General features: G+C 49.5%; 1 protein-coding gene across 1 annotated transcript in view; it reads right to left on the bottom strand.

Moving 5' to 3' along the window:
• Positions 1-24,215, bottom strand: part of LOC119974515 (NT-3 growth factor receptor-like) — a 917,203-nt gene that overhangs the window by 82,429 nt on the left and 810,559 nt on the right. The window contains exon 13 of the mRNA XM_038813455.1: positions 2,629-2,759. Coding sequence (XP_038669383.1) covers positions 2,629-2,759 — 131 coding nt within the window. The remainder of the gene's footprint in view (positions 1-2,628; positions 2,760-24,215) is intronic.

The raw sequence follows: 24,215 nt of genomic DNA, 5'->3' as shown, positions 1-24,215 counted from the left end.
CTTTCTATTCTGCCCCACACCCCTCCCCAACTGAACAATTCATCACATTTCTATTCCTCTTTAGTTCTGAAGAAGGGTCATATGGACTCGAAACATTAACTCTGTTTCTGTCTCCACAGGTGCTGCCAGACCTGCTGAGCTTATCCAGTATTTTCTGTTTTTATTTCAGATTTCCAGCATCTGCAGTATTTCGCTTTTACCTTCTAAATCGTGGTTAGGTCTCACAGCTGGAGTACCTTGTCCAATTCGGGACACCACATTTCAGAAAGGGTATCAAGGCCTTGGAGTCGGTTCAGAAGAATTTGACTAGATTGGTAACAGGGTTGAGCGACTTCAGTTATGAGGAGACTGAAGATGCTGGGATTACTCTCGTTAGAGTAAGCGGAAAGGGTTAAGGTGAGATTTAATACTGGAGTTGAAAACTATGAGGTGTTTTAAGGACGTTGGTGGAGGGAAACTGTCAGGAGGGTCAGCAACGAGCGGACACAGATTAAAGATAATTGGCAAAACAACTAGGGTGGAGATGAGGAGAAATTCTTTTGGACAGCATATTATCTTGAGTTGGAATTCACTCCCAGAAGTGGAGGTAGTGCAGTTTCAACAGTAACTTCTAAAAGTGAACTAGATAAACATGAAAAGGAACTTTTCATGAGCTTTGACAAAGGGTCAACTGGACTCAAAACGTCAGCTCTTTTCTCTCCTTACAGATGCTGCCAGACCTGCTGAGATTTTCCAGCATTTTCACTTTTGGCTTCAGATTCCAGCATCCGCAGTAATTTGCTTTTATGAAAAGGGACCAGTTGCAGAGATGCTGGACAAAGAATACGGGAGTCGGTTTAATTGGATCGGTCTTTTAAAGAGCCGATACCAGCACGATGGGCTGAAGGCTTCCTTTTGCATAGTTTGCAGGTACGGACAGCTGTTAGAGTCATAGAGGCTTACAGCATGAAAACAGGCCCTTCGGCCCAACTTGTCCATGCCGCCCAGTTTTTAGCACTAAGCTAGTCCCAATTACCCGCATTTGGCTCATATCCCTCTATACCCACCTTACCCATATAATTTTCCCATAAAATTGTCTACGGCTTTTTAAAAGACAAAATCGTACCTGCCTCTACTACTGCCTTTGGCAGCTTGTTCCAGACACGCACCACACTCTGCGTGACAAAATTGCCCCTTTGGACCCTTTTGTATCTCTCCCCTCTCACCTTAAACCTGTGCCCTCTAGTTTTAGACTCCCCTACCTTTGGGAAAAGATGTTGACTTGACCTTATCTATGCAATTCATTATTTTATAGACCTCCACAAGATCACCCCTAAGCCTCCAATGCTCCAGGGAAAAATGTCCCAGTCTATCCAGCGTCTCTTTATAACTCAAACCATCAAGCACCGGTAGCATCCTAATAAATCTTTTCTGCACTCTTTCTAGTTTTATAATATCCTTTCTATAATAGGGTGACCAGAACTGTACTCAGTATTCCAAATGTGGCCTTACTAATGTCTTGTACAACTTGAGCAAGACATCCCAACTCCTGTAGTCAATGTTCTGACCAATGAAACAAAGCATTGCTGAATGCCTTCTTCACCACCCTGTCCACCTGTGACTCCACTTTCAAGGAGTTATGTCCCTGTACTCAGATATCTCTTTGTTCTGTAACTCTCCCCAACTCCCTACCATTAGCTGAGTAGATTCTGCCCCGATTCGAACTACCAAAATGCATTACCTCACATTTATCTGTTGGAGCAATTCCCAAATAGCCTGATCATTCAGGGTAACAGCAGAAGGTCATAAACTTCAATCAATAAATTTCTCCCAGTGCCAATGTCCAATGTGGGATTGAGGGGGAGGGTTGAATTTAAATTTGATATAAAGCTAATCTCAGGACCATGATGACCATGACAACTATCATTGAGTGTCATTAAAAAGCCATCTAATAATAATCGCTTATTGTCACAAGTAGGCATCAATTAAGTTACTGTGAAAAGCCTCTAGTCGCCACATTCCGGCGCCTGTTCAGCCCACTGTGCTAAACCCAGTCTGGCTCACTAATGTCCTTTGGGGAAGGAAATCAATCGGCCATCCTTTACTGGTCTGGACTACATGTAACTGCAGACCCATCACAATGCGGTTGACTCTGAAATGCCCCTCTGCACTCATTTAAAGGATAATCAGGGATGGGCAACAAATGCTGGCCTTTCCGACGACACTCAGATCCCATGAAACAATAAGACAAAAACAAATCACCATTGTCCTGACTGGTAGTAGCAGTTTTCCAAAAGTTACACTAATGGGCTGGAGAGGATCCAGCCACATCAGATGAGTGGGTCATTGGGTTTCTCCTGGGCACTGATGCAATAGGAGGTGACACAGTATGTGCCAGTACCAGAGTCTTCTGAGTGTGAATCAGTGTGGCCTCAGGCCGTTTCACTCAGATCCTATCAGGAGAAGGCAGGATTCATCAAACCTGAACCCGTTCTCAGTATTAGATATGAGGATAAGCACTGAGGTTAAATAGTTGGTGTTCAGCACTAGGATTGAAAGCCAGCACTGAATTCAACCTGCAACAAACTCAAAGATGTTATCGAAAGGCGATGAAGGAGACATCATCCCCAGGACATGCAATACACTCACCTTAACTGCCACCAGCATCTTGTCCTTGGTTGGGCTCAAATTGTAACATTCGGCCAAGAAAACTTTCCCAAAAGCTCCCTCACCCAGCTCTCGTTTTAACACAATGTCCCTCCTCTTGATGTGCTGCACATCTGAAAGATCAGAATAGTCGAGACAGTAAATGTCTGAGGTTGAGACAAACAGAGCGGGTTAGATACAAGTACAAATGGTCCCAAACCATACACAGAATAAAGTGAATTCCTTCATTTACAAGGCAAAAGTTGTTATTAAATTAAGTTGGGAGGAGTCCATTGCTGCCAGTTACCATGGCCTTTTCCAGCCCTGGCAACCCTTGCAAACCTCACTCTTTAGACCAGCTGTGCGGATCCAGAAACATCTCACATTTACGCAATGAAACAAATAGGGTTGGGGAAAAGTCCCGAATGTTAACTCTGTTTCTCTCTCCACACATACTGCCAGACCTTTGCTGTCTGTTATCAAGGACATCAGGGTTCCACCTGATCACTACCCTCAGCTGGGAGTGCTCTTGCTCCTGATCACTGCCTGATAGTCCACACGAGAAAATGTGTGTCTGTTGGGCGAGAGCACAATTAGACTCAGTGGCAGAAGGCTTACCAATGAAGAAGACAATATACTGGCGGGCAGCTGCCGCACATGGGGATCGGCACCTAATGAGTCTGCATCCTTTCAGGAGGTAACAATAAGAAACAAAGCAAATTGAACTGAGAGATGTGCTCCACACTGCTGAGCTCGCACGTGAGTTCACTGGAAGTTCTTGCTGTCAGCTTCTGATATGCAACTACCTCCACGAAAACTTAGAGTTGGGAAGTGTAAATGTTGGAAATTTGGAATAAGGGCGCTGGACCCGACAAGAAACATCCTTCTAAACATGCCCAGAACTGGACATGGGGCGGCACGATGGCGGAGTGGTTAGAACTACTGCCTCATGGCGCCAAGGACCCATGTTCAATCCCGGCCCTGGGTCACTGTCTGTGTGGAATTTGCACATTCTCCCCGTGTCTGCGAGGGTCTCACCCCCACAACCCAAGTTGCGCAGGGGAGGTGGATTGGCCACGCTAAATTGCTCCTTGGTTGGAAATTGCTTCCAGCTGAATCACATGCTAAGTATCATTATGGGTGTGAATCGTGGCGTGATTCCTGTTGTGTGTTTGGGGGTGATGTAGATCGCAATTCACTCACTCAGTCATTTTTTTGGGAGCTTGGGACAATTCTCACTGAAATATCCCACATTTGAGGCGCGATCCAAAGGCTGTTCACGCCAGTGGGATATCCCGATCCCATACCTGAGCATCGGTATCCCGGTGTTGAGAGGTGCAATCACCGGGAAATCCCATTGACAATGGTGGGATCAGTAAATCCTGCTGGCGGACCGCCGACATTGGGAAGATCCCCAACCGTCAACCAGGAGGGACAATCTCCCCGCCCCCCCAATCAATGTCTTCGCCACCACCCACCCTTACACCACCCAGCCATGAGGGTGACCCGGCCCCGCACCCATCTGTCCTCAACAGCATCAGGGTATTGCCCCACCCCCACCAAGTGAGTATACCCCACCTTGGGGTCGTTGAGGGCCCCCAACATTAAGGCAACCGCACATTTCAGGCCCTCCCATGCTCCCACGTCAGGCCCACCCTCCATACTCCCACTTAATAACCACCACCCCATACACCCCCTTCCCACCCTCACTCTTCACACACCCCTTCTGGCCTCCACCTTCAGGTCTCAATTTCATGCACCCCTTTCACGACCTTGGCCCCCTCAGGCCCACCCCTTGGCACCCTGGTACTGTCCTGGCATTGCCAACTAACACACCTGCAGTGCCAACACGCTGCCAGGGTGCTATTTTGGAACTGCCTGGGTGAAAGGGTAGTGCCCTGTCGTTGAGCACCCGGGGGTTGCAATGGCCTCCGCGCCCCCGGCAAGGTCGTCCCACCTGGAGACCATTTTTGGAGACCGGTACTGATTCGGCCAGCCTTACTCTGCGCCGCTGGGGCTGGTGAATCCTGGGAGCAGGCGGACTCTGCCCTCGAACGGACTGTGCATATTTAAATTAGTTATCAAATTCAAGTTAAAATGCAAGTCTGGTTCATGTCCAGTGAGGGCGTGAACCTGATCGCATGGGCACCATGGGTCAGGGGCATGGTTCTGCGCCTGGCACAAAGTCCATTTATGAGCTTTCCCACCATTCATCAGGAATAGTGGATCGATGCCGGGTGCAACACGACCAGAAAATTGCACCCATTATTTTCTACATCCTTAAGTCTATCTGTGCTAAGTTTGACTGACAGAAGAAGCACAATTTCTACATCTTCCCCGCAGGCAAGTGAAATTAAATGGCAAGTTTACTTTGGAGCTGCTATTGACTGCATGACAGGATTTGTCAGCAGGAACATCCCGCTAAACCAGACAGATTGAATGTCAGATATATGTGCATACGTTTGCATGTGTGCGTGTATGGTTGTGTGCTCTTGTGTGCATGTATGTGTGCCTGTGTGTGTGTCCATGCATGTGTGCACGTGATTGTAGTGTGTGTGCATTTGTGTGCATGCATGTGTGTGTGTCCATGTGTGTGCACAATTGTAGCATGTGTGTGCATGTGTACATGTGCATGCGTGTATGCAAGTCCAAGCAATGTGTGTGTGATTGTGTGCATATGTGTGCATATGGTGTGTGCATGTGCGTGAACGTGTGTGTGCATGTGCATGAAAGTGTGTGTGCATGTGTGTGAACGTGTGTGTGCATGTGCATGAAAGTGTGTGTGCATGTGCATGAAAGTATGTGTGCATATGCGTGAACGTGTGTGTGCATGTGCATGAAAGTGTGTGTGCATGTATGTGTGCCTGTGTGTGTGTCCATGCATGTGTGCATGTGATTGTAGCGTGTGTGTATTTGTGTGCATGCATGTGGTGTGTGCATGTGCGTGAACGTGTGTGTGCATGTGCATGAAAGTGTGTGTACATGTGCATGAAAGTGTGTGCGTGCATGAACGTGTGTGTGCATGTGCATGAAAGTGTGTGTATGTGCGTGAACGTGTGTGTGCATGTGCATGAAAGTGTGTGCATGTGCGTGAGCGTGTGTACGTGCAAGAACGTGTGTGTGCTTGTCCGTGAACGTGTGTGTACGTCCGTGAACATGTGTGTACGTGTGCGAATATGTGTGTGCTTGTGCATGAACGTCTGTGTGCTTGTGCGTGAACGAGTGTGCGCTTGTGTGTGAACATGTGTGTCGTGAATGTGTATGTGTGCATGCACATGAACGTGTGTGTGTGCACGTGCGTGAATGTGTGTGTGCATGTGCGTGAATGTGTGTGTGCACATGCGTGAACGTGTGTTTGTGTTTACACATGTACGTGCACGTGCATGCATGGGAAGGGGAGCCATCTCTTAAGAAATAGGAGAAGTAATTGCAGTGCTGGATGGAGAAGTAATATGAGGCAAACACAAAACAGCAGAAACACTGAGGTTCAGTCTCTTTGATTTGTCAAGTGCATTGTGCACAAATTAAACAGACTGACAGCTTTCTGGCATGACAACCTATAGGAGTGTTAGCAGAATCAGTTGTGTAATGTTGCACCAAACACAAATACAAAAGGCAATGACATTTTGGGGTGGCAAATGCTTTGTCAAATCCGCTGCAGTAGCACAGCAGAGCCACTCAGAGTAGTCACATGGAAGCAGGACTCTAGGCATCATGTGTGTGTGTGAGGGCAGCAGCCCCACAGAGACTCAATCACACAGACAGCCTGTTAGCAAGCACACCTTGTGAAATGTGGGAATTTATGTGGGCAGTCAGAAAGTTAAGCGGGGATTGACTTGGCAGAAATGAAAGCATATGAAGAGCTATGGTCTGGGAATCCTAATATGGTCTCTGTTACTGTCAGGCCGTACTTTACATGCACAGCCACTCAATCATTGGCAATGGGTCTGTGTATGACAGCCGGAGAGAAGCAGCTGCTCTGATCTCCATCACTGGTTCCTGCTCGGATTCACTCCTTCGATTCCACACGAACGCACAAGGATCTTTCCCACACCGGGTCACAGTTAGTTAACTGAAGGCATTCAATCTAATCAATTTTCTCATCACTGCAATTTAGCTCCACGTGAATGATGTTTCCTCCCTGCCAATACTGTGATGGTTGCTGATTTCTCACACATCAGTCAGTCCCAGGGTAATATACTGGCATGGATTGACAATTGATTAATGGACGGAAAAGAGAGAGTGAGAATAAACCGCTCATTCTCAGGTTGGCAGGTTGTGGCGGCCGCAAGTGGGGTACCGCGTGGGTCAGTACTTGGGGCCCCAACTACTCCCAAACTGCACCGATGATTTGGATGCGTGGACAAAACATAATTTATTTCTAGAACTAGGCAGGAACATGAGTGGTGGAGAGGATGCAGAGAGGCTTTAAGGGGATTTTGGCAGGCTAAGTGAGTGGGTAAGAACACGGCAGATGGAATGCAGTGTGGAAAAATGCAAAGTTATCCACTTTGGTGGGAAAAACAGGAATGCAGGGTATTTATTTAACAGTTATTAAAGAGTTATTAAACTCTCTCTCTCATTCCCCCACACAGGCTCAGTTATACATTTAGTTACCGACGCAGATAGTCCCCACACGTTGGACTGTTTGTGCGCCTCAGCCTGAGGGCACATCGACGTGAATCACGAGAGGTCCCCCACGACGGGCAGCTGGTGAACAGAACCCGCTGGAGGCACACAGCGGAGTAAGGCCCCAGTGGGAAGAGGGTCATGCTCAGGCACTGCCCCCCAGCACTGGCCCCTGGCGGGCATGGGGCGGGGGGGTGGGGGGTGGGTCCTTGGTGGGGGATTCATTTTTTCTATTTTAACCTTTTTCACATCGAGTGCCCTTTATGTTTCAAGTGTCTGAGTTGCTGGCAGGGCACGGTCAATCAGAGCCCAGTGCACCCACCCCCACCTCCAGCATAATGTTGTGGGATCCTTTCACTTTTTTCCCCCCAGAGAGTCGAAATAGATGGCAGGAAAAGCTCACACGCCCACACACACTCACTCACTCTCTCCCCCCTCCCCCAAAGACACACACACACTCACTCACTCTCTCTCCCCTCCCCCACAGACACACAGATACACACACACTCACTCACTCTCTCCCCCCTCCCCCACAGACACACAGACACAAACACTCACTCACTCTCCCCTCCCACACAGACACACTCACTCACTCTCTCCCCCCTCCCCCACAGACACACAGACACAAACACTCACTCACTCTCTCTCCCCTCCCCCACAGACACACAGACACACACACACTCACTTACTCTCTCTCCCCTCCCCCACAGACACACAGACACACACACACTCACTCTCTCTCTCCTCACCCACAGACACACAGACACACACACACTCACTTACTCTCTCTCCCCTCCCCCACAGATACACAGACTCACTCACGCTCTCCCCCCTCCCCCACAGACACACACACACTCACTCACTCTCTCTCCCCTCCCCCACAGACACACAGACACACACACTCACTTACTCTCTCTCCCCCCCCCACACACACACACACAGACACACACACACTCACTCTCTCTCCCCTCCCCCACAGACACACAGACACACACTCACTCACTCTCTCTTCCCTCCCCCACAGACACTTACTCACTCTCTCTCCCCTCCCCCACAGACACACACACATTCACTCACTCTCTCTCCCCTCCCCCACAGATACACAGATACACACACACTCACTCACTCTCTCTCCCCTCCCCCACAGACACACAGATACACACACACTCACTCACTCTCTCTCCCCTCCCCCACAGACACACACACACACACTCACTCACTCTCTTGCCCCTCCCCCACAGACACACACACCCACTCACTCTCTCTTCCCTCCCCCACAGACACACACACACTCACTCACTCTCTCCCCCTCCCCCACAGACACACACACCCACTCACTCTCTCTCCCCTCCCCAACATACACACACACACTCACTCACTCTCTCCCCCCTCCCCCACAGACACACACACCCACTCACTCACTCTCCCCTCCCCCACATACACACACACACTCACTCACTCTCTCTCCCCTCCCCCACAGACACACTCACTCCCCCCCCCCCCCCACACACACACACTCAGTCTCTCTGGATTGGATTTGATAATTGTCACGTGTACCGAGATACAGTGAAAAGTAATTTTGTACGAGCAGTTCAAACAGACCATTTAGCACATGAAGAGAAAAGGGAATAAAAGAAAATACATAATAGGGCAACACAAGGTACACAATGTAAATACATAAGCACCAGCATCGGATGAAGCATGCAGGGGTGTAGTGTTAATGAGGTCAGTCCATAAGAGAGTCATTTAGGAGTCTGGTAACCGCAGGGAAGAAGCTGTTTTTGAGTCAGTTTGTGCATATTTTCAGAGTTCTGTATCTGCTGCCCAATGGAAGAAGTTGGAAGAGTGAGTAAGCCGGGTGGGAGGGGTCTTTGATTATGCTGCCCGCTTTCCCCAGGCAGCGGGAGATGTAGATGGAGTCAATGGATGGGAGGCAGGTTTGTGTGATGGACTGGGCGTTGTTCACGACTCTCTGAAGTCTCTTGCGGTCCTGGGCCGAGCAGTTGCCATACCAAGCTGTGATGCAGCCAGATAGGATGCTTTCTATGGTGCATCTGTAAAAGTTGGTAAGAGTTAATGTGGACATGCCAAATTTCCTCAGTTTCCTGAGGAAGTATAGGTGCTGTTGTGCTTTCTTGGTGGTAGTATCGACGTGAGTGGACCAGGACAGATTTTTGGAGATGTGCGTCCCTAGGAATTTGAAACTGCTAACCGTCTCCACCTCTCCCCCATTGATGCTGACAGGGGTGTGTACAGTACTTTGCTTCCTGAAGTCAATGACCAGCTCTTTAGTTTTGCTGGCATTGAGGGAGAGATTGTTGTCACTGCACCACTCCACTAGGTTCTCTATCTCCCTCCTGTATTCTGACTCGTCGTTATTCAAGATCCGGCCCACTATGGTCATATCGTCAGCAAACTTGTAGATGGAGTTGGGACCAAATTTTGCCACGCAGTCGTGTATGTACAGGGAGTAGAGTAGGGGGCTAAGTATGCAGCCTTGCGAGGCCCCGGTATTGAGGACTATTGTGGAGGAGGTGTTGTTGTTCATTCTTACTGATTGTGGTCTATGGGTCAGAAAGGCGAGGATCCAGTTACAAAGTGAGGAGCCAAATCCTAAATTTTGGAGATTTCATATGAGCTTGGCTGGGATTATGGTGTTGAAGGCGGAGCTGTAGTCAATAAATAGGAGTCTGATGTAGGAGTCCTTGTTGTCAAGATGCTCTAGGATGAGTGTAGGGCCAGAGAAATGGTGTCTGCTGTGGACCGGTTGCGACGGTATGCGAATTGTAGTGGATCAAGGCGTTCTGGAGTATGGAGGTGATGCGCCTCATGACCAACATCTCGAAGCACTTCATTACGACTGAAGCCAGGGCCACCAGACAGTAGTCATTGAGGCACGTTGCCTGGTTCTTCTTTGGCACGGGTATGATGGTGGTCTTCTTGAAGCAGGTGGGGACCTCAGAGTGGAGTAGGGACAGGTTAAAGATGTCTATGAACACCTCTGCCAGCTGGTCCGCGCAGGCTCTGAGTGCATGACCAGGATCCCGTCCCGGCCCGTCGCACTCCGAGGTTTCACTTTCAGGAAGGCCGATCTGACTTTGGAAGTTGTGATGGTGGGTATGGGTGAATTATGGGCTGCTGGGGCACTCGACAGCGGCTTGTTGGTTTCCTGCTCGAACCGAGCATAAAAAGTATTGAGTTCATTGGGGAGTGGTGCGCTGCTGCCAGAGATACTGCTCAGCTTTGTAGCCCGTAATGTTGTTTAGTCCTTGCCACAACCACCGAAAGTCTGTCTCTGACTCTAGCTTGGTTTGATATTCTCTCTTGACATCTCAGATGGCATTGCGGAGGTCGTACCTGGATTTCTTGTATAGATCAGGGTCGTCTGACTTGAACGCCTCAGACCTGTCCTTCAGTAGGAAGTTAATCTCGCGATTGAGCCATGGTTTCCAGTTCGGGAACGTACATGCTGCTTTCTTTGGCATGATGTCATCCACACATTTGCTGATGAAGTCTGTGTCAGTGGTGGCATACTCATTTAATTTGGTCATTGAGTTCTTAAATATGGACCAATCCACTGTCTCTAAGCAGTCAGGTAAGAGTTCTTCTGTTTCCTCGGACCAGCACTGCACGACCTTCTTAGCTGGATTCTCCCACTTGAGTTTCTGCTCATATGGCGGGAGAAGGCGTTCATTCCATCACCCACACTCTCTCTCTCATTCCCCCACACACACTCTCACTCTCCCACATCTACTCCCTCACTCTTATTCCCCCCCACACACACACAGTCACTGCCCCACACGCACACTCATTCGTCCTCCCTCTCTCATTTCCCTGACACACACACTCACACGTATACTCCCTCACTTATTCCCCCCACACACTCTCTCACAGCCCCACATGCACACTCTCACTCTCTCATTCCCCCTGCACACACTCACTCTCTCACTGCCCCCTGCACACTCTCACTCTCTCATTCCCCCCACGTGCACACTCACTCTCCCACATATACTCCCTCACTCTTATTCCCCCCCACATACTCTCTCACTCTCTCTCATTCCCCTCGCCCCCAAACACACTCACTCTTACTCTCCCCACACACACACTCACTCACTCTCTGAGGATGTGGAAGGCGCTTTATAAATGCAGATTCTTTATTTCGAACTCAAAGATGAAGAGCAGTAGCAAATGTGTAAGATTATGGCCAGAGTTAAATGGAAAGAAGAAATCTGTTCCCATTTCACTGATCTCTGAACCCTTCCATACTGTAAGTTTCAAAGTTATCAGGTTATATTTTGTCGTATATTTTATATCTCAGATCTATTCAGAGGTGAGATTTGTTTCTATGTGTTCTATGTTTTTATTCACAGTGCTTTAAAATGTCCGCTCCATGCTTCAGCTCTGGCTTCCAGATATTTCTCCAAATTGTTTAATTTTTCCCTGTGTCCACCCCGAGGCTTAACCAATCAAGCACTGTGAGCACCAATAATAAGCAGACTCACATGATCAAACACAGGACAATTGTACATGACGGGTGGTATTATCCCCCCCACCCCGGGTGGGAGAATCCCCGGGGTGCCATGCGAATCGCACCAAGCCACCCCAACCCCCGCACGTGATTCTCCCAACCCCCCGAAACCAGCGGCGTGCGAATTGCGCCGGGCCGCTCGGAGAATCGCCGCAAACGGCGAGCGCCGATTCTCCGGCCCTGATGGGCCGAGCGGCCGCTCAGACATGACAGGGACACGCCGCCGCCGTCCACCCCTGGTCGCTGCCGGCGGGAACTCTGCGGGAATGCTCAGGGGGGGGCCTGTGGGGGATTGGAGGGGGGGGTTCCTTCACCAGGAGGGGGGCTCCGAAGGGGTCTGGCCCGCGATCGGGGCCCACCGATCGGCGGGCCGGCCTCTCCCCCCTGGGCCTACATTGCACCACGACCGGCCCCTGAACACCCACGCCATATTGCGCGGGGCCGGCACGCGTAAGAAGTTCCCCGCGCATGCGCAGGATGGCATGGCCCAACTGCGCATGTGCAGGATTGAGCTGCCCCAACTGCGCTTGCGTGGGTTGGTGCCGCGCCGATTTAGTGCCGCGTTGGGAATGGTCGTGCCCGGACCCTGTTCGCGCCGTCGTGAAACGCGACGGCGTTCACGATGGCGCAGACACTTGGTCCGAGGAGCGGAGAATCGCCCCCGACATATTTGGCTCTGGGTTGAGGTCCAGTTGTTACTGTGAGCTCATCAGACTGCGTAATCTGGTTAGTTACATTTCTAAACTGATGCCTTCTGCGAACCTACAGCTTCCAGCACTTCAAAGACCCTGACATGTCATCTCAGAATCAGAATGGGAGACTCAGATAGAGAGTCATCTATTGGCAGCGACTGCAGTTAAACATGTGGGGCCAGCATTGACTTCACCCAATGTCAACATGAGAGTGCGATGCTCTTTCTTACAGAGGCAGTGCACACAAATACCAGACTCTGACAACAGAAAATCCATCAAAAGCTCTTCATCTTTATCACAGTGTGACATCCCAGATTACTGTGGTCTATTTGCGATGCCCCCAAAAAAAACTTAACGTTAAAGAGAGTAAGTTCGCCTAGAGTCAAGTAAACAAATGCATTCACACATCACAATCACAAGTACCTCCACATTTACGCAAACAGCAATCACACATACACAGTAGCAATGGCCTGAGGTTTTCCAGATAGCAGGGGCCGCCTCCTGCCATTCAAACTGTCAGTGGGGAACACACCCCCACCGACTCCCGACTGACCCGCAGTCGATTTGTCGTGCACTAAGTGCTGACTGGCTGCGGGAGGGACTTGCGTCTCACATTTGGGAGTAAGTCCCATTCAGAGAGCTGCCTACCAATGTGTTTACCCGCCAGTGGGAGAGGATAAAATTCAGGCCAATAACGTATTGAACAAATCAGATAGAAAACTGGACAGCCTAACATGCAAATCATTTGAAAAGAACATGGATAGGAGCTTTAGTATGGGCATATTTTAAGGCTGCTTCACAGAGGATTAAGGGGAAAATGGCATCAAGGTAACAAACGAATGGTTAAATGAACGGCCACAAACTTAGCAGATGGAATATAATGTAGGAAAATGTGAAGTTATGCAGTTTGGTCGGAAGAATAAAGGAGCTGAATATTATTTAAATGGAGAAAGACTGCAGAAAGCTGCAGCACAACGGCATTTGCAAAAATCACAAAAAGCTAATTTGCAAGTTAAGCAGGTAATAGGGAAGGCAAATGGAATGTTAGCCTTTATTTCAAAAGGAATGGAGTATAAAAATAAGGTTGGCTTGCTAAAACTATACAAGGCACTAGTTATACCACACCTGGAAGACCCTGAACAGTTTTGGTCCCCTCACCTAAGGAAAGATACACTGGCATTGGAGGCAGTCAGTCCAGGGAAGGTTCACTCGGTTGATCCTGGGAATGGAGGGGTTTTATGAGGAAAGGTTGAGTAAGTTGGGCCTGTACTCATTGAAGATTAGAAGAATGAGTCATGTGAGATTTCCAGGGGCTTGACAGGGTAGATGCCAAGAGGCTAGGGCAAGAGGGCATAATCTCAGAGTAAGGGGGCAGCACGGTAGCACAGTGGTTAGCACAGGTGCTTCACAGCTCCAGGACCCCAGGTTCGATTCCTGGCTTGGGTCACTGTCTGTGCGGAGTCTTCACGTTCTCCCCGTGTCTGCGTGGGATTCCTCCGTGTGCTCCGGTTTCCTACCACAGTCCAAAGATGTGCAGGTTAGCTGGATTGGCAATGATAAATTGCCCTTAGTGTTCAAAAAGGTTGGGTGGGGTTACGGGGATATGGTGGAGGCATGGGCTTAAGGGGGGTGCTCTTTCTAAGGGCCTGTGCAGACTCGATGGGCCGAATGGCCTCCTTCTGCACTGTAAATTCTATGATTTAAGGCAGAGTTAAGAAGGATTTGTTTCTCTCAGATGGTAGTGAATCTGTGGAATTCTTTACCACAGGAGATTGTAGAGGCAGGGTCATTAAGTATGTTCAAGGCTGAGATAGACAGATTTTTAATCAGTAAGGAAGTCAAGGCTTATGGGGATAAGGCAGAAAAGCTGAGTTGAGGATTATATCAGATCAGTCATGATCTCATTGAATGGCGGAGCAGAACCGATGGGCAGAATGGCCTATTTATATCCAACACCTTTTGGTCTTGTGGAAAGATCAGAAGAGGTAACCAAAAGTTTAAAAGACTGGGTCTGACAGGGAGAAATCAGAGTTTGAGATGCAGAAGCATTTAGTGAGGAAGTTCCAAATAATGAGACATTGACAGCAGAAGAGTTGGTCACCACACGGTGGACGAAGAAAGAGATGAGCGCATTGGAAACCGGAGTCATATGGACTGAAAGATTAGTGGGGGAATAGGTGGCAATGAAATCGCGGAGATGGAGCAGGTGACAGAGAAGGCATCTACAAACATACACAGACACCCACTCAACTGCACACATACACACACACAATCACCTTCCTTTGTACAGCGCTGCTGAATCCCATACACTGCCCACTCAGTCTCTGTGCAAACACTCACTAGCCAATCAACTCATTAACAACCCTGTCAGCGCACACACAGCAATCCACTCAATCACACCCATTCACCTCTTCTGGAAAAAGTTGGCGTGTTAGTAAATTCTCTCAAGTTTCATTCAGGAGGCCTGAACATTTCAGGATCCATCAGGGAAAAGTGATCGCTTCTTTTGTGTGAAAGGAGATCAATGCCCGGCACGTTGCGGCAATGCCTTGCATTTACTTCAAACTATGTGGAATTCTCTCTTCTTCTAAACCCGAAGAACATTGAGAATGTCAAGAGAAGGAGCGGAACGAGGAAACATTCAGCTGCAGCCCACATGACAGGGATTCAAAGTGTTTTCTGTGGACATGTAGTAAGGTCGTCCGAGGAGTGGCGGGGCTAATAAAGGACCAAAATGGAGATCTATGGTTCGAAGGACAAGGTATGGCTGAGGTAAACAAATGCTTCGTCAGTGTTTGCCAAGGAAGAGGCTTTTGCCAAAGTTATGGTAACAAGGAGGTTGTCAGGATACTGAGTGAAATACGTTTTCAAAAGCTAATCAGCTAAATGCTTAAAAGAGAAAAGCCTTGACTTCCTTACTGATTAAAAATCTGTCTATCTCAGCCTTGAACATACTTAATGACCCAGCCTCTACAATCTCCTGTGGTAAAGAATGCCACAGATTCACTACCATCTGAGAGAAACAAATCCTTCTTAACTCTGCCTTAAATCATAGAATTTACAGTGCAGAAGGAGGCCATTCGGCCCATCGAGTCTGCACCGGCCCTTGGAAAGAGTGCCACTTACTGGTGCACTCGAAAGGTCCAATGCAGACTTGATGGGCTGACTGATGGCTTCTCTCTCTGCTTTATTATTTGATAATACTATGATAAACGCATGACTAAAAAAATCATTTTGAACTTTGAAATATTAAGGACTTGCAGAGGGTTATTTACTGACCGAGGGTGGTTTTGCTCATTAAATTGTTTATTTCCCTGCCCCCACCCATGCTTTCTGCATCTCAGCATGACATTTGACCATGGGGGATATCTGGAGATGGGTCTCATCCTAATTCATACCCAGTGCCCACACGCAGATACAGGGGCACTGATGCCAAGTGTAGCACTTCCCATTGTTGTCCAAGTTAACAAGTGGCATTTATATGGCGCATATATGTAGCGAAATAATCCAAGGAATGTTACTGGACAAACTTTGACACTGCGCCACATAAAGAATAAAGAACAATACAGCACAGGAACAGGCTCTTCGGCCCTCCAAACCTGTACCGGTCATGATACCAACCTTTGCCAAAACTGTGAAGAATGAAGAACAATACAGCACAGGAACAAAGGAGACAATGGAGCAGGTAATGACAGCTTGGTCCCAGAGGTAGGTTTTAATGAGCGTCTTATAAGAGACATCGTTGCATAGTTTGGGGGTTACACTGCTAAAAGCATAGCTGCCAATGATGGAATGTTGGAAATTGGGGATGCACAAGAGGCCAAAACTGGAGGAATGCAGAGATCTCCGCGGGTTGGAGGCTTCAAGGTGGCTAGAGAAATAGGAAGGCACAATTAGGCCACAAAGAGATCAGAACTCAAGGATGGGAATTTTAAATTTGAGGCGTTGCGAGACTGGAAGTCAATATGGGGCCAGGGTGTTGGGTGAACGGGACTTAGTGAGAGTTATGATATGGGCAGAAGTGTTTTGGAGGAACTGAAGCTTAGGGAGGTGTGGAGGAGGATGGAGGATGGGAGGCTGCCTGGCCAGGAGAGCACGGTCAAACAACCCAGCAGGGCTCTGTGATCAAACTCGGAGCCTTTGCCCTGTATTCAAGTCTGGCTTAATTCTCTCTGGTGAACTCCACAATTAGCTAATGGATTTTTAGAGCTTCTGCACACCAATTGTCGAACATCATCCATTAGTCCCTTGGAAACACTCCCAGTCAAATTACAGCAGATATTCCTATTAGCAACTATTCCTAAAACCCTCTCACTTGCTTGTACCAAGGAATTCTCTTTCTATAAAGGCAGACCTTCCCAACAATAGGGCTCTTAAACACTGTCAGACAAATCATGGAAAAATGCCACATGTCACATAAACCTGGTGGATTAATTAAAGCCTTTCAACTGACACAGTGTGCTGGGGATGAGCACAATGTGACAGCAATGTTAATGACAAATAATTTAATTAAATACAAAACAAAATGTTATCTTCCCCCGTGTATCAAAGGATGATTGTAATGTCAAAAAAAGAGTTTATTTTAGCCACACCCCCATCCACTCACACGCACCCACCACCCACACATCCTGAATGCATTCTTCACTGCCGTGCCATCACAGAATCTTCATCGTTTGCTGCTGTTTGCCGTCTCCTGCCAACAAGGTTCTCAAATCCCAAGTGCTGAATACCACTCCTCACATGTTGTCTTCTATGGGGATTACACAATAGGGAATACTGAGCCTGCATAGTAACAAATGCTGGGGTATCCAGGGCTCCCACTGGGAGCATGATCTCAGGCAACCATCCCCATAAAAAACCATTTTAATAACACGGTTCTGTAACTCACTTCTGTCAAATCTCTTCTGACTTTTTTTAATGTCAAGTGTTTCTCAACCCAAACCACCCAACGGCAATGTGGGAGCACTTCCACCACATAAACTGCAACCGTTCAAGATGAAAGCCCATCACCACCTTCTCAAAGGCAACTAGGGATGGGCAATAAATGCTGGCCTTACCAAGGTGTCCATATCCAAAAAAGGAGTGGAAGCACAGTGAGCCGGAACTAATGATTTTATGTTACTCCAGCTTTAACCAACCATATGTTAGAGAAAAACCTTTGCCAGATATTGGTCTACGGTCAATATTCTTTTAGGGCACTAATTAATCTTGATCCATTTGTCATTATTGCTGTTACAAGGTGGTCAAATGTTAGGCAGTAAATACACAGAACCTGTTCTGCTCAGTAACTACTAGAAGACCAGGCCATCAAGGAACCTAGGGCAAAATATTCTCATATTGCATCAGGTTGTCTAATTGGTCGAACTCTCAGTTCAGAGTCAGTAGGTTGTGGTTTCAAGCTCCACTCCAGAGACCGTGGAGATAACCTAGGCTGACACTTCACTGCAGTACTGAGGGGGTGCTGCATTGCTGAAGAGGCTGTCTTTTAGATGGCACAGGGGATCTTAAACTGAGTCTGGTTTTTTTCAGGTTGACGTAAAAGATCCCACAGCAATCATTAGTCACAGAAGGTCAGGGGAGTTACACCAGTCTTTTGGCCAATATTCATTCCTCAACATCACCAAAACATCAACTCAAACATCAATTCAATACAACATTCAACATCCAATGGATGGCACGGTGGCACAGTGGTTAGCCCTGCTGCCTCACAGCGCCAGGGACTGGGTTTCAAATTCAGCCTTGGGCGACTGAATGTGTGGAGTCTGCACTTTCTCCCCATGTCCGCGTGAGTTGTCTCCGGGCGCTCCGGTTTCCTCCCACAGTCCAGAGATGTGAAGGTTAGATGGATTCCCCATACTAAATTACCCTTAGTATCCAAAGATGTGAGGGTTAGGTGAGGTTATGGGATCGTGTGGGCCTAGGTCGGGTGCTCTTATGGAGTTTTGGTGTAGACTTGATGGGCTGAATGGCCACCTTCTGCAATGTAAAGATTCTATGAATTCCACAGTAAACAGATTGGCTGGTCATTTATCGTTATGTGGTTTGTGAGATCTTATGCGCGACATTATGCCTACACAACAAAGGGACGACATGGCAAAGGTAACTTCTTATCTCTGACAGACTTTAGGATGTCTAGAGAACGTGACATGTGCAATGTAAATGCACGTGCTTTCTTGAAATATCCCAATGCTCCTTGGTGCGCACTCGCAATTTATAATTTATCAGTTAGCTTTAACAAACTGCAAATTACAGGGTAAGGGCATGCAGGTCTGCAATGTGTGCTCCAGGCGTGTGTCAAAATGTTTCTCAACAGAATTTCTACCTTTTGGATCCCTCCGCCAGCCACACAAGCCAAAAAACAATCCGCCAACTTTACTTTGTCCTTTCCGTTATACAGATCAGACTCAGTGAAATGCAGAGAAACTAACACTGACAACGAGGAGAGAGCTCAGAACCGAACCAGCATTCACCTGCACTGGCCCTGAAAGAGCCCGGCGCACTGTAACATTACAAACCTGCAAATGGCGTGCACGGTCCATAGTGACGCCATCCTCCAGGTGGAACAGGGCTTCAGAAATAAAATGCTCAATGTTAGGCACTATCTCCCACCCAGAACCAATGGGAGTGACATTAAAGCTGCCAAAACAACCTCAATGGAATCACCCCAGCCTAAGGGCAGCACGGTAGCATTGTGGATAGCACAATTGCTTCACAGCTCCAGGGTCCCAGGTTCGATTCCGGCTTGGGTCACTGTCTGTGCGGAGTCTGCACATCCTCCCCGTGTCTGCGTGGGTTTCCTCCGGGTGCTCCGGTTTCCTCCCACAGTCCAAAGATGTGCAGGCTAGGTGGATTGGCCATGTTAAATTGTCCTTAGTGTTCAAAATTGCCCTTAGTGTTGGGTGGGGTTACTGGGTTATGGGGACAGGGTGGAGGGGTTGACCTTGGGTAGGGTGCTCTTTCCAAGAACCGGTGCAGACTCGATGGGCCGAATGGCCTCCTTCTGCACTAAATTCTATGACAAAAATCTAACAGTGAGAGGAAAATGTTGGACATTTTATACCTCAGAAGAATGCAGAAATGACATTAGATTCTATGTGAATTACAGGTTTTGTTAACAGTCCTTCAAAATGTCTACTCCATGCTGCACCTCAGTCTCTCAGCCCTTTGTCTAGCTTTGTTTTCTTTCTTCCGAGTCCACACCCAAGCTTAACCAACCACGCTCAGTGGGGATCGATTGTAAACTGATTCACGTAATCAAACACGAAACTATCGAACACGACAGGGAGGGGTCCAGAAAACTGTTGGCGATTAGGAAGAGGCGGCATGGCAGCAGACAGGCCAAAAGACTTCTTGTCAGGATTGGAAGGGGACATTCCTGCTTCTCCAAATCCATGACGAAATTGCAGGAGATGTAAGGTTAAGTCTTTAACATGGTCCCTTTAGGCCTAGCTGCTCACTAGCACCAGGCTTTACTTATTTGTTTCAGCTTAAAGAAGCATGTGCTGCCAGTGACTTAATTGGGCTGCAATTTTATCATGTAAAGTAGGCCCCTGTCTTCCTGTGGTGGGTGGCCCTCTTACACCTGTTTTGGAGGAATTAAAATGATGGGGACGGGTGGAGGGGGTAGTGGGCAACAGCAAAGTTTCTGCTCCCCCCCACCTTAATCCACTATCCCTGTCACATGGGCGGTGGGAGGAGGGGGTGGTGTTTAAAATCAACTCCTTAAGATCGAAATATAATTTCCAATGGTCAAAGTTTAAATTATGTTTGGATATCCTTTTCAATCCCACAATCAACAGAGAAACCCCACCAAACGGCGAACATTTCCCCACACCGAGGGAGCCACCTCTCGTCGATTGACATCGATTGAATCCAACAATGTATCAATCCACGTGCGCCAGGATCAGCTGGGAGGGCAGGCGTGCTAGCATCAGCGTCCTTGAAGGACAAAGAGTACCAGCATCGAGGCCAAGATCTCCCGAAACCAACTCAGCAGGGCTGACTATGTGCTTAGGATGTCAGAGTCCTGACTAACTAAGCAAGGCTTCTTTGCACAGCTCATTGGAGGCCTCCGAACTAGAGGAGGACAAAGGAAGCGCTTCAAAGACACCCTGAAAGCTTACCTGAAGAAATGCAACATTGATGTCAACGCCTGGGAAGCCTTTGCTCAGAAGAGACCTAACTTGGAGGAACCTCCTGATTAAAGGGAGACAATTCTTCGAGGACACCCGCCGGCAAGACAAGGCCTGGAAAAGGAGCCTGAGAAAGGAATACCTGCAGTCTAGAGTCCAAGGACTGATCTCACTTCCCAGAAATATCCGTCAAGTGTGCGGTCGAAAATGCAGCTCTAGGATCGGGCTCATCAGCTACGCAAGAACCCATGGAACCCGTGACCAGTAACACAGAGTTTCTTTGGTGGGAAATCATACTTGTTAGTGAGTGATCGCCGAAGAAGAAGAAGACAATCCCTCCACCATATTCACCATTGCTCTCCCTCCTTTGATGATCCACCTTTTCCTTTTGGCCCTTTCAGCTATTAGTGACAAGAGGTATTGGCAGGATTCTCCCACGATTGGCGGGGCGGCCCGTACCGCCGCCAAAGAGCGGCGTGTACCACTCCAGCGCGGGCCGTCCGGAAGGTGCGGAACCCTCCGCACTTCCGGTTGCTAGGCTGGCGCTGGAAGGGTTGGCGCCACGCCAACCGGCACCAAAGAGCCTCCACCGGCCGGCGCGAGTTGGCGCATGTGCAGGACCGCCAGCGTGTTCTGGCGCATGTGCAGAGCCACTGGCATGTTTCCTACGCATGCGTGGGGGGTTTCTTCTCCGCGCCGGCCATTGCGGAGCCTTACAGAGGCCGGAGCAGATGGAAAGAGTGCCCCCATGGCACAGGCCCGCCCGCAGATCGGTGGGCCCCAATCGCCGGCCAAGCCACCGTGGCCCCCCAGGGCTGCATCCCCCCCGTGCCCCCCGATGACTCTGCAAGCCACCCTCCAAGCCAGGTCCCACCAGTATGGACCTTGTCTATTTTATGCCAGCGGGACTAGCCGACAATGGGTGGCCGCTCGGCCCATCTGGGCCCAGAGAATTGCCAGGGACCCGCTGCCAACGGCCCCTGACCGGCGCGATCCCCGCCCGAAAGCCAGCGCCGGAGAATTTGCCATCCGGTGCCAGAGCAGCGGGGCGGGATTCACGCCGCCCCCGGCGATTCTCCCACCCAGCGGGGTGGGGTCGGAGAATCCCGCTCATTAAGTTCTTTCTGAAAATAGTTCAAAACTAACTCATGCGACCATACACAAACCAACATATTAATTAGGAGCAGGAGTAGGCCATTCAGCCCTTTGGGCCTATTCTGCTATTTTATCAGATCATGGCTGGTCTAATTGGAGTCTCAACGCGAGTTTCCTGTCCATCCCCTATAACCTTTGACTCCATTGTCTATCAAGAATCAGTCTCACTCAGCCTTAAAACTATTCAATGGACTTGCTCTCTGGAGAAGAGAATTCCCCAGGCTAATGGTTGTCTGGGAGTAAGAACATCTCCTCAGCTCAGTCTGAAATGGTAACTCTATTTTTCAATGGAGTCTCCTGGAGACTCTCTCACCCGCTCAGCATTCACCCTGTCAAGTCCCCTCAGGATCCTATTTGCTCCAATAAGGTCACCTCTCAATCTTCTAAACTCCCACTGAATTCACTGAAAACCTTTCCACATCAATTAATTTATAACCTGGCCCCTGGCATCTGTGCACGCTCTGTCAGAACTATCCAAATGTAATGGGCGCAATTCTCCGCCCCCCACGACGGGTCGGAGAATAGCGGGATGGCCTTACCAACATTTTTCCCGACCTCCCGCTATTCTCCCCCCGCCATGGCCGCCCCACGACATGAATCGCTGCTCGCAGCTTTTTTTACGGCGAGCAGCGATTCTCCCCTATACGATGGGCCGATTTCCCAGGTCTTTACGGCCGTTTTCACGAACTCCAACACACCTGCTCTCACAGTTCGTGAAAACGGCCGCAAAGTGCCATTCTCGAGAACCATGGCACCGATTGGCACGGCCGCACCACGGGCACCGATCGCGGGCAGCGGGTCCGAACCCCGCGCACTCTTTGTTCCTCCGCCGCCCCGCTGGATCAGTCCGTGGGGCGGCTGAGGGGCATAACGGCCCGCGCATGCGCGGGTTTCACGCATATGCGTGATGATGTCATCTGCGCATGCGCGGGTTGGAGCCGTCCAATCCGCGCATGTGCGGCTGACGTCATTGTGCGCATCAGCCGCCGTTACCCTTGGCGCGAAGTTCGCTAAGCCTGCAATGCCGAGGTTCATGGGGCCCCACTGCTAGCCCCGACCGGGGAGCAGAATCGGGTCCCGGGAAGGGGCGCGGAGGCTGCCGTGAAACACGGCCAGTTTCACGGCAGCCTTCACGACTCTCGCATTTGCGGAGAATCGCGCCCAATAACTATGCTGTGCTTTCATCCTCAATTTTCAAATGGGTTATATATAGTATGGTGGCATGGTGCCTTTTATGGGGCAGGCTCCATGTATCATGTGACTGGCTCTGGGCCAATTGTGCAGGAGCATATGAACCCTGGCCAATGGGGAATTTGCACGGGGCCATGGGAAAAGGACCAAGGTGCTGATGTGTTAAGACCTGTCGAATTGTGTTCTGCGCCTGTTACTTGACTGCCTTTCCCTTTCATCAATAAACCACTTTGCTCATGGCTGGAAGCCTCCAGTGTCTGTCTAGAACCACCACATTTGTGACGGGACGAAAGTTTTGATCACAGCCGACAGCCGTCGTGAATTGGGGGGGAGAAGAAAGAACTGTTGAGAAAATAGCGAAGCTCCAGCAAGAGTCAGAATTATTTAAACCGTGAGTGAAAATGCCTATCATTAGTAAACTAGACCCATTTGACTAAGGGGTTGAGGATTGGAGTCAGTACATCAAATGGCTCTGTGTTTTTTTACCGTGAATGAGATCACGGGTGAGGACAAGCAGAAGGCGATGCTTCGGAAAATTTGCAGATCCCAAATGTATAACTTGATTAGGAACCTCATGGGCGGGATTCTCCCTTCTGGGGACTAAGTTTGACGCTGAAGTGGTTGGCGGCGCTCCAGCCAGCGGTGAAGGGCCGGCGTAAGTTCGCGCATTCGCGGAACGGCCGCTGTCATCTCGCGCACGCGCGGACCGGACGGTGTATTTCCACACATAAACGGGGGTTCTCTTCTCTGCGTCGGCCCCCGGGCAATATGGCGGAGACCTACAGGGCCCCGGAGCGGAGGAAAAAAGGCCCCCATGGAAACACCCTGCCTGAAGCATTGGTATGCCCGATCGTGGGCCAGGCCACAGGCCACCTTGGGGCCCCCCCCGGGGTCGGATTCCCCCACTCCCCCCCCCCCCCCCCCCCCAGGACCACCCCCGCACACTTATCTGCCAGGTCCCGCTGTGCGTGAGGTGAGTAATTCACACCGGTGGGACTGGGCAAAATTGGATGGCCACTCGGCCCTTGGGGCCAGGAGAATCACCGGGGGGGTCGCTGTCGCTGACCGGCATGGCGGGAATCCCGCCGAAGCCCGGAAAACGGCGCCAGAGAATAGAGCAGCCGGCGTCGGGACGACAGGGCGGGATGTGCGCCTCCTCCCGGGGATTCTCTGACCCGGCGGGGGGTCGGAGAATCTCGACGCATATTCTTGGAGGTTCCCGACTCAAAAACATTTGACCAGATAGTGAAATTGTTAAAGAAC

This window comes from Scyliorhinus canicula, chromosome 12 (genome assembly GCF_902713615.1).
Source record: "Scyliorhinus canicula chromosome 12, sScyCan1.1, whole genome shotgun sequence".
Classification (NCBI taxonomy): Eukaryota; Metazoa; Chordata; class Chondrichthyes; order Carcharhiniformes; family Scyliorhinidae; genus Scyliorhinus; species Scyliorhinus canicula.
This window is presented reverse-complemented; position numbering and strand designations above follow the sequence as displayed.